The sequence below is a fragment of the Alligator mississippiensis genome, chromosome 8 (assembly GCF_030867095.1).
Source record: "Alligator mississippiensis isolate rAllMis1 chromosome 8, rAllMis1, whole genome shotgun sequence".
Lineage (NCBI taxonomy): Eukaryota > Metazoa > Chordata > Crocodylia > Alligatoridae > Alligator > Alligator mississippiensis.
In genome coordinates, this window is record NC_081831.1 from 40,255,649 (window position 1) to 40,270,880 (window position 15,232).

Here is a 15,232-nt window from a genome sequence, read left to right on the forward strand (position 1 = left end):
GTGAAGATTGTCAGGGCCGACTGACTTGAAGGTATCCAGCTTCTCAAGATGTTCCTTCACGAAGTCAGCATCAATGGAGGGCAGGGGATCACCCTCATCCGGACTTCCCTGTCCCGTAGCGGGCATGGGCGTCCCATGGGGCTGATGAAAGACCGACGCAAAGTACCTATTTAATAGGTTCGCTTTTTCCTGGGTGTCAGTTGTCAGTTGCCCCATCTGGTTCAGCAGGGGTCCAACGTTGCCCCTGTTTTCCTCTGGCTCCCCACATATCTGAAAAAGGACTTTTTATTGTCCTTGATGCTCGAAGCTATCTGGAGTTCAGTTGCAGCCTTGGCTTTCCTGGTCTGCTCCCTACAGGACTGGACCAGTGCAGAATAATCCTGCTTGGAGGCGACTCCCATCCTCCATCCTTTGTAGGCCTTTCTTTTTAGCCTCAGGAGGTCTGCTAGGTCCCTGGAGAGCCAGGGGGGCTGCTGTGCCCTCTTGCTGCCTTTCCTCCGAGATGGAATAGACTTAGTTTGTGCATTGAGGATCGCTCCCTTGAGGAGCAACCACTCTTCTTGAACTCCCTTCTCCCTGTGGTCATAGTCCCTTAGGGCCTCACTGACAAGCCTCCTGAGCTTGTCAAAGTCGGCTTTCCTGAAGTCAAGGACTTCCGTGTTGCTGACTGACTTGCCAGCTTTTCGGCGGATGGTAAAGGTGATCAGCTCGTGGTCACTGTCACCCAGCTTCCCATCGATCACTAGGTCGCCGACTAGGTCATCCCCAGTAGCCAGCACCAGCTCGAGCAGCGCTTTGCCTCTCGTTGGCCCATAGACTTCTTGAGTCAGGTAGAGGTCATCCACACACGAGAGGAAGCTTTGCGATCGCTCAGATTAGCAGTGTCTGGGGGGTGGTGTCTGTTGGCAGCCTGGCATGGCCAAACCATGCCTTGGGCTGGGCAAGTCTCTGCTCGGAGATGTCCAGGACAGTCCCTCAGTGGCACAAGACGTGTTCTGGGGTGGCCCAAAATGGATTTCCAGCTATAATCCCAGCCCAAAATCCAGTTCCTAATTCAGTTCCATGTATTTAGCACAGCGGCTGGGGTGCTGTCTGTTGGCACCCTGGCACAGCCAAACCGCGTTTTGGGCTGGGCAAATCTCTGGTTGGAGATGTCCAGAAGTGTCCCCTGGTGGCACAGATGCCTAGCCTGGGGTTGCCCAAGAAGGGTTTCTGGGTATAATCGCAGGCCCAAATCCAGTTCCTTATTGGGTGCATACAGTTAGCACAGTGGCTGGGGTGCTGTCTGTTGGCAGCCTGGCATGGATGAACCACACTTTGGGCTGGGCAAGTCTCTGGTCAGAGATGTCCAGGAGAGTCCCTCAGTGCCACAGAGGTGCGGTCTGGGGTGACCCAAGAAGGATTTCTGGGTATAATCCCAGCCCATAATCCAGTTCCTTATTCAGGTCCATTCATTTAGCACAGCGGCTGGGGTGCTGTTACTTGGCACCCTGGCATGGCCAAACTGCATTTTGGGCTGGACAAGTCTCTGGACACAGATGACCAGGACAGTTCCCTTGTTGCGCTGAGATATTTTGATGGGTGGCCCAAGAAGATTTTCTAGCCATAATCCGAGCCCAAAAACCAGTTCCTTATTCAAGACATTATACTTAGTACAGTGGGCATGGGGGCTGGCAGCCTGGCATGGCCAAACTGTGCTTTGGGCCCGGCAGGACTGTGGTCATGCTTCTTTGGGACAGCATTTGGGGTGGCCCAAGTATTTTGCCCCATAATCCCATCCTAATCTGATTTTTGTTTAGGGCTCTGTACTTGATGAGATTATTTTGCATATTAATTAGTACATACGCATAGCTAATGACATTCTGTGTCTTTAGGATGTGTAATTCATTAATAAAGTTTTATCGGGTCTAGATTAGCTTTGAAAAAGGCACTGGGACTAAGGAACCACCTTCAGCCTCATCTCGCTCCCGTCCTGAGCCGAGGGACTCGCCGGCCCCGCCGGTGGTGAGGGGGCCGCACGACTGCCCGCCGCCGCCCGCTCCAGGTCCGGCCCCGCGCGTCGTACGTAACACGGCAGCGCTGTCGGCTCCTGCCTCCCGCTTCCGGCGGCAAAGCCCCGCCCCGCTCGGGCAGAGTAGCAGCGGGAGCGCAGCTTCCCGTGCTGCCACTGCCGCCCGCCTCCGCGCCCCCGCCCCGCCATGCCATGTCCGCGCTGAGCTGGAAGCCCTTCGTCTACGGCGGCCTGGCCTCCATCGTGGCCGAGTTCGGTGAGGGCGGGGCCGCGGGAAGGGGCGGGGCGGCGCGGTGCGGGGCGGGGCCTGACGGCACTGTTCCTTCCCGCTGCCCGCAGGGACCTTCCCGCTGGACCTGACGAAGACGCGGCTGCAGGTGCAGGGGCAGAGCGCCGACGCGCGCTTCCGCGAGATCCGCTACCGCGGCATGTTCCATGCGCTGTTCCGCATTTGCCGCGAGGAGGGCGCGCGCGCGCTGTACTCGGGGTGAGTGCTCGCTCCCGCGGCTGTGCTCTCCCGGCTCCGCGCTCCCGGAGCTCCCCAGGAGCCTCCTGCCCGTGCACGAGCGCCGCTCCCCCCCCCCCCCCCGCGCTTGGTCGAGCGGGTGGCTGCCTCGCTGCACCCGGCTGGGGTGTCTGTGCCCGCTGCCGGTCACTTCCGCCATCCCAGTGAGCCCCCCACCCTGCCCAGCGTCCTTGCTGGGTTGCGGGGCGTGCTCCAGCAAAGCTGCCGGCTCCTCCTAGAAGGTTGCTGGGGTCTGACTCACCGCGGGCGGCCTGAGGCCTCCCCTCGTGGCTGACGTTTGCTCTGCTCTGAATTGCCTTGCCTTGCCTTGCATTCAAATGTAAGCTAGATAGAAGTCATCTTAGAGTTGTTGCACATTTTAAAGCAGTAACTTAATGGCTGGCTCTTTTTGTAGCCCAGGAATGTTTTTCTGGCATGTTAATTACTTTAAGCCTGTGGTTGGTCCAAATTTACTGTGTGATTCACCACTGGCCCATCCAGAGCCATCCAGGCTGGGTCCACATGGACTTGCCACCAGCCTGGTTAAAATGGCCTGTATATTGTAGGCAGTCTGCTACAGCAGCTGTAGGCAGAGATGACCTGAGCAGGGTGCGGGACCTGGGGCAAATCAGCCCATGCGGGGCCCTGCCTCTGCTCGGCTCCCAGACTCAAAGAAGCTGCTGGTGAGGGCAGGGGTGAGCAGCCAGTTGCGGGGCCCAGGGCAGTTGTCCCTATTCATACCCCCCTCCTAGGGATGGCCCTGGTTGTAGGTATTGTCTTGGCAATAAGAGGAACTGTTCCAATGCTAAGTCCACATACTGAACTGCACCTTTCAATGTCTTGGAGCCCACAAAGTGGGTGTGAGCAGCATGTGTTCTGCACACTAGCACCTCTGCCTCAGGAGTGGTGAGCTGTCCTGGAGGCTGTCAGCATAGGGGCTGGCAGGCTCTGCAGCATGTAACTGGATCTTGTGTTTATTTGCCTGCTGCAGGATTGCTCCCGCCTTACTGAGACAGGCATCTTATGGCACCATAAAGATCGGCATTTACCAGAGCATGAAGCGACTGTTTGTGGATCGTTTGGAAGGTCAGTGTCAGCAAACCGTGGTGTTGAGATGCCTTTGGAGCTGTCACCAAGGGCACAGAGTGCACTCTTATTGTTAGACTCACTCCTTTCTGTACCACCTGGTTCTCTTTTGCCTCTCCCTGGCCTGCCAGTGAATTCCAAAAAGTGAGAGTTCCCCAATTCCTGCAGTCTCCATGTTGGGGTTGGTAACGTTGAATTTGTGTAGCAGTAGAACCTAGAAGCCCTGATAGAGATTGGGATCCCAGTGTGACTGGTGCTGGCCAGATGTTTAATGAAAAACAGTGTGCGCCTCATGGTGGTCACTTTACAGACAGACTGGGGGATAGGAAAGTTGATCCTGATTTTTGCATCTGTAGAACTAAGGCCCAAAAGATCTCTAACCTTTATCAGTGTGTCTTTATTTTTATTTATCATAGCCTCCTTCCTCAAGGCAGCAGGGAAGAAGATGTCTCCAGCTCCAGAGATTGCCCCAGTAATTAACCTCCCACACCCCACCTCCCTGCCAGAAGCTTTGAACCCTGTACCACACTGCTCAACAGCTCTCATCAAGTAGCTCTTGTCATCTCTAAACTCTGGCTTTATCTCTATTTCTGAAGCATGGGGCAGAGTGAACAGTCCTGACATGGCCCTCCTTGTTGCTTTAGGATAGGCCATAGAGTCTGCCAGAACTGTCTAGATGCTAGAAAAATAGCAATGCTGTAGAGGCAGCCCTCAATTTATGACTGGGTTACGACAAACAGCACTTATGACCTTTATAAATTTACACCCTGTTTCGAGGTTCCAGTGCTGGTTTTGACTTTACAATGCTTGACATGGGTGCGTCCAGCTGGTAAGTCCCTTGTGGTGGGGGAGCAGGGAGGGAAGGGATGTGGTGGGGCAGATCAACACTTATGCAGTGAGTAAGGGATTGGGGCTAGGGCAAATGCTGCCCAGCCAGGGTGGGAGGTGCACTTGATCCAGGGGCATGTCTCCCTCCCTCCCCTCTCCCCCCCCCTTTTGCTGCTGCTTGCCCAGCTGGGGTGAGGTAGGAGGGTGCAGGACAAAACTGCTGGTGGTCTGGGAGGTGCAGGGAGGCTGGGGTGGCTCCCACTGCTGCATGCTGCTTGTTCAGAGGCAGCACAGCAGCTCCACCCTGCCTCCTACCTGCACCCCCTGGCCCATCTGGGCAGTGCTTGCCCCAGCCCCTGTCCCAGCTCCAGCCCTAATCTCTCCCTTGCTGTGGGGATGTTGATCTGTACCCCCACATCCCTTCCCTCCTCCCTCTACCACCACAACAGACTTACCAGCTGGACTCAGCTGTGTCGAGGGTGGTAAAGGAACCAATCCCCTTTTTATAACATTGTTCCTATTGGAAAATTGGTTCCAAGTTATGATGTTTCAACTTAAGACGGGTGTGTTGGGGGGGGGGGAAATGTCAGGGGTCAGGAACCAATTGTGTGGTAAGTGTGAGGACTGCCTGTAGGGGAGCTTGGAGCATTTGACACATACTAACAGGCTTTGACTTGCAGTTCCCAATTTAACAGGTAGGTCAGGGCTATCTATAAGTAGGTACCTACCAAATTCACAGCAGGATTGGGCGCCTTTAATCTCAAAGGTTCCTTTCCCCCCAACTCTGATTGGTAGAGGGGCTTTGCTGCTTGCTGATCAGTGGGGAGGTGAAAACCACAATTTTAAGTATGGCGCTGTTTTTGCCTCCCAACTGGTCAGCAACAAACAGTGGAGCTGCCAGGACTCCTCGGCCAATCAGTGGTGAGTGGCAAAAATGGCGCGATATTTAAAACTGGTTTTTGCTTTCCTGCCAATCAGGAGCGAGTGATGAGCAGCGGGGCCCCTCCACCAATCAGCAGTGATGGGTTGCACATGGGAACCTTTGAGATTAAAGGAGCTGCTGCACAGCCCACTCCTGCTGTGAATCTGGCTGGTCCCTATCTACAAGTCCCAGATAGGGAAAGCGAAGGGCAGAGATAGGAAGGAGAAGCCAGACACAGAGCATGGTAGAAGATGCATTACTAGTAACTCCTGGGTGCTGCTTTGCCTCCGAGTAAAGTTACTTCTCCACATTTAACTCCGTGGCCTGGATGTGGGGCTTACAGGCACCTGTGATTTGCTACAGCATTTCCAGCTGGGTACTGTTTTCTAAATGTCTGTTTTCCTGCAGGCCTGGGGCTGCCAGTGGCCAGGTCTCCTTTGGAGAATGCTGCGGTCAGTACCACTGCCTCTTTTCCAGCTTAATAGAGGTGCACCGATATAAAGAAAATTGGCTACATCGGCTTTTTTCCCCTCATGTGGCTGATTTAAATGCACGCATGCGTGCAGCCGCAGTGCAGCACGTAGACGGCGAGGAGCGCAGCCTGGCAGGTTGGAGAGCTGCATGCAGCTCTCCAAGTTTCTTATGGTAGAAGGGGAGGGGCATTGGAGGGGTCAGATCAAGGTCCCTGCGGTGAGGGAGTGGGGCTGAGGTCAGGGGCAGTGCTGCCCAGCTGGGTCAGGGTAGGGTGCAGGATCGAGATGTGGCTTGTCTGGGGTTTGCACAGACTTGCACAGGCTGGGCCAGGGCGGTGCTGGGCTCTTCCCAATGGGAGCTGGCCCAAGCTGTGCTTGGGGTGGGCACTGGAGCTACAGGGGGAGGCTGCAGCCACCCCAAAAATCACCATGGTCCCTCTCCTGCTGGGAAGAGCCCAGAGCTGCCCCCAGCCCACGCTGCAAAAATCCAGGGGCCCCCCATACCCCCCTGAATGAGCCACGGCTCTGTCTCACACCCTGTCCTGCCCTGGCTGTGCAGCACCTGCCTCAGCCCCTGCCCCATCCCCACTCTGTCTTTTACTGCAGGGGCCTCAATCTGCTGCCCCTCTCCTTCTACCACAACAGACTTACTAGCCAAACACTGCTTTTCAAGCTGCTGGGCTGTGTATCGGAAATCGGATCGGTATCAGCCAACGTGCCTCCTTAAAAACTGGCTATCAGTATTAGCCCAAAAAACCTATCGGTGCACCCCTACAGCTTAACCAGTACTTTAACTCTGGTCTTGGAAGCTTTTCTTTCTGAACTAACTGCTCCTTCTGTTGGATTGCTCAGCCTTTGTTCCCTGGAGGTAGTTGTATACATAAGATGGATTCCTGCTCAAAGGTCTCCAGCACTGGGTGACTCCTAAAAGTATTTTGAAATCATTCTCCTTATCCAAGATCAACTCACCAATGGCATTGGAGGAGGCTTAAGTCGCAAAGGATGCTGATTTGCAGTTAACTACTTTGCAATCTGCTCTAGTCCTGATCTGCCTGGCTTAGAGTTCACAGACTTCCTCCTCCACTGGAAAATGTTGTGAACAGTCCAGTCTCCCAGCCTCTGCCCTCTGGCCCTGGTAGCTAAGGGAAGGACAATGGGTTTGCCAACAACTTGCATTTAATTATTTGGTCTCTGCTCCTGCGGCTTTGCTCTGTGATTTAGGAGCTGGACTCTTCCACTCCTCCCCTAAGCTTTTTTAGTTGCTCTGGCAAGTCTCTATGTTGTCTCTTTGGGTATCGATATTCTCTCCCCGTTATGGATTGCAGATGAGACGCTGCTGCTCAATGTGATCTGTGGAGTGGTTTCAGGAGTCATCTCATCTGCAATTGCCAACCCGACAGATGTGCTGAAGGTAAGAAGTGCCTGTGTCCTGGAACTGCTCCCAACTTGGACCTGTTTCTGTCCTGTTGAGGTTATTCTTTTCCTATGAAGCTACTTGTTTTCTAGCTGGAATGAACAGTCTTCCAACTACCGACTAAGCGTTGTTTGTTTGTCTGTTTGTTTGTTTGTTTGTCTGTTTGTTTGTTTGTTTTGGTAGAAACCTGGCACTTCTTTTTGGATGGGAGTAGGCATGAAAGTGAGCAGAGGTCTGAGTTGAGAAGGAAGTGGAGAATATTACTGCTGAGCTCTTAGATGAGAGAAGCTGTGGAGTGCCATAGTGCAAGGGACATGTTTTCCTAATAGTGAGTGAAATGGGCAGAAGTGTGAGTGCTGAGCAATAGCCAGATATGCATTAAGTCTCCTCCATGAGCACTGAACATGACTCTGCTGATGCTCTTATTCCTGACCTGCAGTCCCCTGGTAGTTGTCTTGTGGTGCTGGCACTGGATTTATGATCCAGCTCCCTTGTTCTGGAGGGGACCCAAAACCCTCAGACTGACTACGACCTTTGTGTTCGATAATAGGCAAATTTTATTGATACACAATGATAACATAAAAGAATAATGAAACCAATTCTCTCTCTCTCTCTCTCTCTCTCTCTGTTTCCCCCTGGCGTGGATGAGATGGGCATGCCTTCTGTTTCTCCTCTTGGGGACCTCTTCATGTGGTCTCGGGGACCCTTTTCTGTTCTAAAGTCCCTTTTGTATTCTTTTCCCCTCCTGATGACACTTCATCTGTGGGCATCGCTGATTGGTCTTTCTGTGGTTGTCATACTGTCAACACTTCTGTCCTGTCAGCATATTCCTTTATTTTACAAACCCATCATATGCACACATCCTAATTTGGGCTTTCCGAGTCTTTTCTTAATTTGGTCTGCTCCTGCAAAACCAGAACTCTCAGGACCCCCACTCTTGGGCCTTGTAAGCTGATGCCACCTTATCTCATGTTATGGAACAGTGTGGTATATGCCCATAATTTCCCAGGCTATGTGTGTATATCCATTGGCCTTGTTGCTTGCCTGGGTTAGACACCCTGCCTACCCTGAAAGCTATGAAACTGTGTGCCAACCAGGTCTTTAGAAATCATTTAACCCTTGCTGATGACCTGGGCCATTATTCTGTTGCATATATATTTTACCTACAAGCCAGTTCCTAAAAGCAAACCTCTAAATGTCATTTTCTAGCCATCAGTGGCAGCTAGCAGGAGCTGCCTGACCCACTCCTTTCCTGCATCAGTTGTGTCTAGGAGGCCTTGTTGCTGTACAGAAATGTCCTCCGTGATCTTGTTCCATGTCTGAACAGTGAATTTGTGAATTCCGAAACATACTGCCCTCCCTCAGGCTTTAGACAGGGTCAGACAAGCTTCCCATGTTTCCCCTTGCTGCTATCATCCACTTGCCACTCCTTGGCATTCAGTTTCCTGGTCACCTAACGCTTCCTTTTGTGGGCCTGTTGCATGGTGCTTATGCTTTGAGTGGTTCAATAACTTGGAGCATAGGCAGGAGCTCCGTCCATCTTTTAATGCTACTTAGATAGATGGTCATATGCTGCTGGCTGACTGAGTTTTCTGTATCTTTCAGATTCGAATGCAAGCTCAAGGTAGCTTATTTCAGGGAGGCATGATTGGCAGCTTCATTGATATTTACCAGCAGGAAGGCACACGAGGTCTCTGGAGGGTAAGTGCTGGATGCTGAGAATTTTTTGCTCTTAGAGGGGAAGAATAAACTGGTTCTTAATCTTGCATTTGCTGACTAAAACCAAGTAGTCCATTCATTTTTTTTTTTTTTTTTTTTTTCAATCCTCCTGTACTAGGATCTATGGGTGCAAGTGAAATTCATGAAGAGAAAAGTGAACCAAGAGCAGTAGTAGCCTTGTAGTTTTAGGCAGCACAGCACAATCTGTCTCTGGGAATGTAATGTGGTGTAGGTTATTTGGGCCTTTGCCTTCTTGGGTTAGCATCAGCAGCATCCACTGCTGTGCCCTGGATGACATGGTTCCCCACCACCATGGGCCAAAGCATGGTTCACAACCCAAGGTCACTTTGGTATGCCTAAAGCTGCTGAATGGTTAAAAGACCAGAGTATGGGTTTAACTTGGGGCTCCAGCAAACATTACCTGGAGCTGCCTTGTTACCAGGACTTACCCCTTCCCCCTACTCTTCTTTGGAGGGTTACTCAGCCTGGGGTGCCTCTTAAGTTGGTGGAGAGACCAGCTGGGAGGAGCTGTGTCAGGCCTCCAACCCCAAGAGCTTTGCATCGAAGAGGAGGAGTTTCAAGCAAGACCTCTTTTGCTGTTTCCCATGGATCCTGCTAATAGAATACTTTGGTGTAAAAAAATTAATTATCTGAGGGTGGGGAAATTAGGTTGGCACTCCTGACTGGCTTCATATCTGCCTTCTATTCTAGCCTGCCCTCTATCTCTAACTCAGGGTTGGGCAAAATTATGGTCTGTGGGCTGGATCTGGCCCGTCAGCCAATTTCATTCAGCCTGTGGGTTTCCATCAACTAATTGTACCTCACCCAGCCTCATACATGTGTACATACCCCCTTTCCCAACACACCCATTTGCACCTCGCTCCCACCCTCATGTGTGGAAGGGCCTGGCCCAGCCAGCACGCAGCTTCTGGGTGGCCTGCTGCAGCAGTGGCAGCAGCAGGCCACCAGGGGACCTGGTTGGCTTCCCCAGCATCCTGCTCACTCTGGGCATCAGGTAGGGAAGTGGTGGTGGGGGATGAGGTGGAGGTGGGCAGCTGCAGCTGGGTGGGAGTGCGGAGCATGGCGCTGGACTGGCGGCAATGCAGAGATCACACCCAGGGGGGTAATGGGAGTGCAGAGCTTGGGTTGGCAAGGTGTGGGTGTGTGGGCTAGTTGTGTATTGTGGACTTGCTGTTACACGTAACCTTGCCAGAGAAATGCTTATCTCACTCATACAATAAATCAACATGATCTGGAGAGAATGAAAGTACTGGGATTCCAGAGGGGAGAAATCATCCCAGTGTTGGTTTTGGCTCAGTGTTTACTGTTAAGATTATTTTTGCTCTCTACACAAAAGCATGCAGGAGGGGAGAAGAGGATAGAAAAGAGAAGAAAATGTCTGTTTTACTGACTCATTCTGCAGGCAGGATACAGTGCACAGCCAGGTTAGTCATGCGTTGGGTATATTAGGGGTGATGGCTAGATGGCACACAATGGCCTCTTTCTCTCCCGTTCCCTTTGCTCTGAGATAAGGCTGCCTATGTTGTCTTGGACTTTTTCTGGCTTTGGTACTGGTTCCCCAGAGGTCGGACAATGCCAGAACAGGCCGAGTTTGGAGTGGATTAGAGAAAAGCCTGAGGGGATAGAATAGATGTGAAGCTGCTCAAGGGACCACAGGAACCTTACACCCATCTTTCAGAGCCTGCTTTTGATTCATGTGCTCCAAAAGCCACATGTCTTTTGGGACCTTTTTGTAGACTAGATGTATTAAAAGATTTTCCATGAAGCCAGAGACTAGAGGGCTGTACCTTTTGGTCAAGAAGGCAATTGCCAGAGCCTTGATGCCCTGTGACTCTTTAAATGTCTAAAGCAGTGGCCCACGTGGCCCCATCAGCATAGCCACCTGCATGCTCCCAGTATCTCACGACTTTCTCTTCAGCCCAGGGAAGTTCTCATCTATTCTCTTGCCAGTGTCTTGCCACTGACAGTGTTTGCAGGACACTTGAGTCAGTGTTCAGGTAGCAACTTGGATTCCAGTTTGTGCTTGTTTTGTTCATAATTTTGTAATCTCTCGGATCAGGGTGCCTTCCATAAACTCCACAGCCTTCCCCAGGCTCTCACAAACCCCTTAGTGACAGACAAAGAAGACAGAAGTATTGAGTCCTGTCACCTTCCTGCCACACGACAGGGTGGACCTGACTGCTGTATAGTTACCTCTTTTGCTTCCAAGTGAATCTGCTGTCATCCAGATTTTCAGGTGCACTTCGTAGAAGTCAAATTGATTCAAGGACCTTCTTTGGAGTAGGTGAGGGCAGGCAAAGAGCTTAATTCAGCCAGGTTAGAGGTTGGGGGAAGAATAACTTACTTGAAGAAATAATATTAGACTAAAGGGAATGTAACTTGGAATCTGGAGAGGAAAGAAGGCTCTGGCTTTGGATTTGTAAACTGGCAGCCAACAGGCCTCTCCTAATCAAGGGACGAGGCAGCTAGCATATTAGGGCAGGTTCTTGGAAAATGCGGCCAGAAGCATGCAGAGCGGATTACCCAGGAGAGGGACTTGCTGAGTGTTTTGTGTTCTGCATGGCCCCAGGCAGTGATTTGCAGCTGTAACTGCAAAGCTGGTGTTTGGTTGGCAGGGCGTGGTCCCCACTGCACAGAGAGCTGCCATCGTGGTTGGAGTGGAATTGCCAGTCTATGACATCACCAAGAAGCACTTAATTCTGTCAGAGTTGATGGGAGATACAGTTCTTGCCCACTTCATGTGAGTATCTCTGATCACTTCCATACTGTAGGCCTACCAATGTCTGGGATATGGGTATGTGGAGTTGAAGCATTACCAGTCTGAGAAAAGCAGGATGGGACTATGTCTTGTTACGTAGCCCTTGCCAAGAACCAGTCCAGGTTTTCACCTACAATATAAGCAATGCCAGTACCTTGGCTGTATCCTAGCTATGGTCAAGGGTTATGGCTCTGCAGATGGCATCCATTTCTTGGAATTCATGGAGGCAAGAAAAGTGTAGATCCTCCAACCTCTTGAGCCAGACTGTATACTGATGGGGCAGGAGGAATTTCCAATTACATTTTCACCTCAGACACTTGATTCTCTAGAAATACTGGTTTTAGCCTTCCTCTTCCTGACATGTGCTCCCCCAGCAAACAGTGCAGGGAGGACAAGCAAACGGGGACCTTATGCTTTGGGTACAGGCACATGAAGTGGACTGTTACTGTCCTAGAAACTTCTCTCCACAAATATGCTCTGCTATGGGTTCTAGGCCATTGCTGCTGGGTGGTCCTCGGACGTGATTTTTCTGGCAGAACTTCTCTGGAAGTGATGCGAAGGCTGTGGTGGTGATGGTCATGATAGCACGGCAAGAAGGAGACGAGGAAGAGCTACCTGCTTTTTCTTTCCTTGTTGCTGCCTCAACCCTGCTTCAGCTCTCTCTGCTAGACCCAAAGCAGTGTGTGCTCTGAGGAAAGCTTCAAGAGGCTGTGCCAGCATGTTTGCTCCCTGTCCTTGAGTTCAGTCCTATCATGAGCCCATGATCACCTGCCATGACTGAAGTTCCACAGCCCTCAGCAGATCTTGGAGGGAAGCAACAAGAAACTGCAGATGGTCCTTGACTGTGGTTAGAAAAGGCTGAGCAGTCTTCCTCCCCAATTCCATGGAACATCTCAGGAGACGCTTGTCAATTCTGGAGAATGGGCTCAGGAAAGGGGTTGGTTTGTTAAAAGTGCTTTTCCTATTCAGGTGATGGCTTGTGCATCTTGCCAGCACCATGTCTTTTTGCATGGCACCAGACCACATGAGACTGGAGAATGCAGCTAACATTTGTCACTACATCCTCCCACATAGGCCAATGGAGGGTGTGTTTCCTGCTGTATTCATGTGTCTGAGTCATGTCACCAAGTCCAGGCCAGGAATTGCTGGGTCTGCAGCAGCTTCTCTAATGGTCTGATATTTAGTTCCAGTTTTACGTGTGGGCTGGCTGGAGCCATTGCCTCCAACCCTGTGGACGTGGTGCGGACCCGTATGATGAACCAGCGAGCAGTAGTGGGGAGTGTGGAGCTCTACAAAGGCACTTTGGATGGTCTTGTGAAGGTAAGAAGCCAGGTAGAGCTGAGCAGGTGAGGCCACATCCATGGAGTCCCTTTGAGCCTGGGTAGACAGATGTTGCATGCAGTTCTGATCCCAGCAGTAAAAGGCACAAACCACAGAATGGACTTGAGGGAGCATCACAACCAGAGTTGAGCAAGGAAGATGGGGCTTAGGAGCTCCCCATCTCTGTCTTCCCCAGTCAGCTGGGGAGATGGACAGAGCAAAGGAGTTGCCAAGATCTTGCTTTGCAACAGGCAGCTGGCCTGGAGTCACTTCATACTGGGGGAATGATACACGGATGGGGGTGGGAAAGCATGTCTATCCCCTTGAACTTGTATCTTGGTGAAATGTGAACCTTCTGGCACAGCAGTTACTGGTGTCATGGCCAGAAAAAACATCCTGCCATGACTCTTGCTGTTCTGCAGAGCCTGTGGAAGGGGCTGGTTAGTATCTTATGGCTAGTTTGTGTCTCTGCAGACTTGGAAGAGCGAGGGGTTCTTTGCCCTCTATAAAGGATTCTGGCCCAACTGGCTTCGGCTTGGACCCTGGAACATCATTGTATCCTTCAGCATGTGGCTGGGAGGGAGAGCAGGGATGGGTAGCTTGGGAAAGATGAGACTGAAAGCTGCACAGTGTGGACAGGTTCTCAACGTGGTAGGCAGCCTGGTCCCACTCACTACATCGAGTCAGGCCCTGCTTATCCTTGGATTGACTCTGATGCATTTCCTGCTCTACCTAAATAATAGAAGGTGCACAATAGAGTGCCACTGAGCTTATTGCAGAGTAAAAAAAACCCCATGTGAAGGGTGAGTTGTGGTTCCTAATGCCCTTTGAGTGGCTATTCCTTATGAAGCCAAGATTGTGAGTTGTTAGGTGTTTGTCAACCCTCATTAAGGTGAGTGCACCCTTTCAACTGAGCAAGACTTCTCTCTGTGTGCTGAGCCCACTGACTGGAGCCAGTGCCTGGGCATACTCCAGTTTCTGGGATTAAATTTTGCTCAGGTTCTTGTATTTCATGGATTGGGTGCTAGGCCTGGTCTACAGGCTCATTGTAGCTTTGTTTTTGTACTGGATCCGTTTCTGAAGATTATGTATTCTTCCAAGCTTAAAAAGCATATGTCCTGGAGAGATGAAGTGGAGCCAGCTGGGGCGTGGGACTCCCCTGCTTTTCACTACTGCAGCTCCCTAACATTTTGTCTTACTTGTGAAAAATCTGGGCAGTGTTTGCCCTTTTGTAACTCTCCCAACTTGGCCCCTGCCTTCTAGTAGCATTAGCTATATTGCAGAACTGTCCAAACTACTGTAAAGGGAAATTCCTTCAGCTTCCCTGGCTGCTTTTTTATCTGTTCATAGGTATCTACCTGTGAAGAGGCCAGTGGAATTAACCCTCTGAGTCAGATCTTTGACCTTAGGGGGAGGGGGAGAGCACAGGGCTGCTAGTGCTTTGATGTGGGGGTTAGAGGAGGCTGCATAGCGTGACTGATTCAGCTCCTTGACAATGCTTATAAGTTTTTTATCACCTATGAGCAACTGAAGCGACTCCCGTTCTAAGGGCTGGCTCTGATCTGCAAGTACCATCTTCAAGATGCGCAGCTGGAAACAAGCAATCCAAGAGTGCGGTCACCACCACCCCTTCCCCTCATTTCACTCTCCCTGAGATGTCTTGTCTCGGCATATGTGGATTGGGACCCACATGCCCACTGAATGCATGGTCCCTGAAGCATGTCTTCTCTGGAGCAGAATGAGGAACTGGAGGAAGACGGTGTTTCCCACTGGGGGAAGGATCAAATGTGCAACTGTTTGGGCCTGAATTGGCATCTTCTGTGAAGATCAGTGCATTATGGTGTCCTTGCAATGCAGGTGTTTGTTCAGCTGGGTTTGTGAGTTTCTGAGCCCTGCCTAAGGACAGGACATAAGGTGGAGGCCATAGTGGGTGCCACTGTGTTTTCCTGCAGACATGTAACTTCATTAAACTATTTATTGACAGGACTGTTTGGGTTAGTCCATACTTCTGGCTTCCTGTCTGTCTTCTGCTTCACTTATCACACTGTGTTCTCTCTGACATGCTCAGCCGTTTGCTGAAATGGCCAAAGGCATTACATATGCAGTAGAGCAGAACTATCATGACATGTAGGTCTTTGTTCTCAAAGCATCCAGCCTTCAAAAACACTGCCCATC

The 15,232-nt window shown here is 51.2% G+C and overlaps 1 protein-coding gene across 2 annotated transcripts; it reads left to right on the forward strand.

Annotated features, from left to right (window-relative positions):
* Positions 1-2,115: 2,115 nt before the first annotated feature.
* SLC25A14 (solute carrier family 25 member 14) lies at positions 2,116-15,043 on the forward strand. Of its 2 annotated transcripts, XM_014599227.3 has the most exons (9): positions 2,116-2,267; positions 2,351-2,498; positions 3,508-3,602; positions 7,151-7,236; positions 8,845-8,940; positions 11,595-11,719; positions 12,922-13,057; positions 13,532-13,612; positions 14,564-15,043. In XM_014599227.3, exons 1-9 carry the CDS (start codon positions 2,204-2,206, stop codon positions 14,603-14,605), a joined length of 873 nt encoding a protein of 290 aa, XP_014454713.1. In that variant the 5' UTR covers positions 2,116-2,203; the 3' UTR covers positions 14,606-15,043. The 2 variants fall into 2 exon arrangements, with proteins under 2 accessions (XP_014454713.1, XP_019343496.1); XM_019487951.2 differs by lacking the exons at positions 2,116-2,267; positions 2,351-2,498 and adding an exon at positions 2,779-2,856.
* The last annotated feature ends 189 nt before the right edge of the window (positions 15,044-15,232 follow it).

Bases quoted from the DNA above. Each gene is read 5' to 3' on its own strand.
- SLC25A14 (XM_014599227.3), top strand. From the start codon at position 2,204: ATGTCCGCGCTGAGCTGGAAGCCCTTCGTCTACGGCGGCCTGGCCTCC. The intron at 3,603-7,150 runs GTCAGTGTCAGC...TATGGATTGCAG, and splicing joins GTTTGTGGATCGTTTGGAAG to ATGAGACGCTGCTGCTCAAT. The intron at 11,720-12,921 runs GTGAGTATCTCT...TCTGATATTTAG, and splicing joins ACAGTTCTTGCCCACTTCAT to TTCCAGTTTTACGTGTGGGC.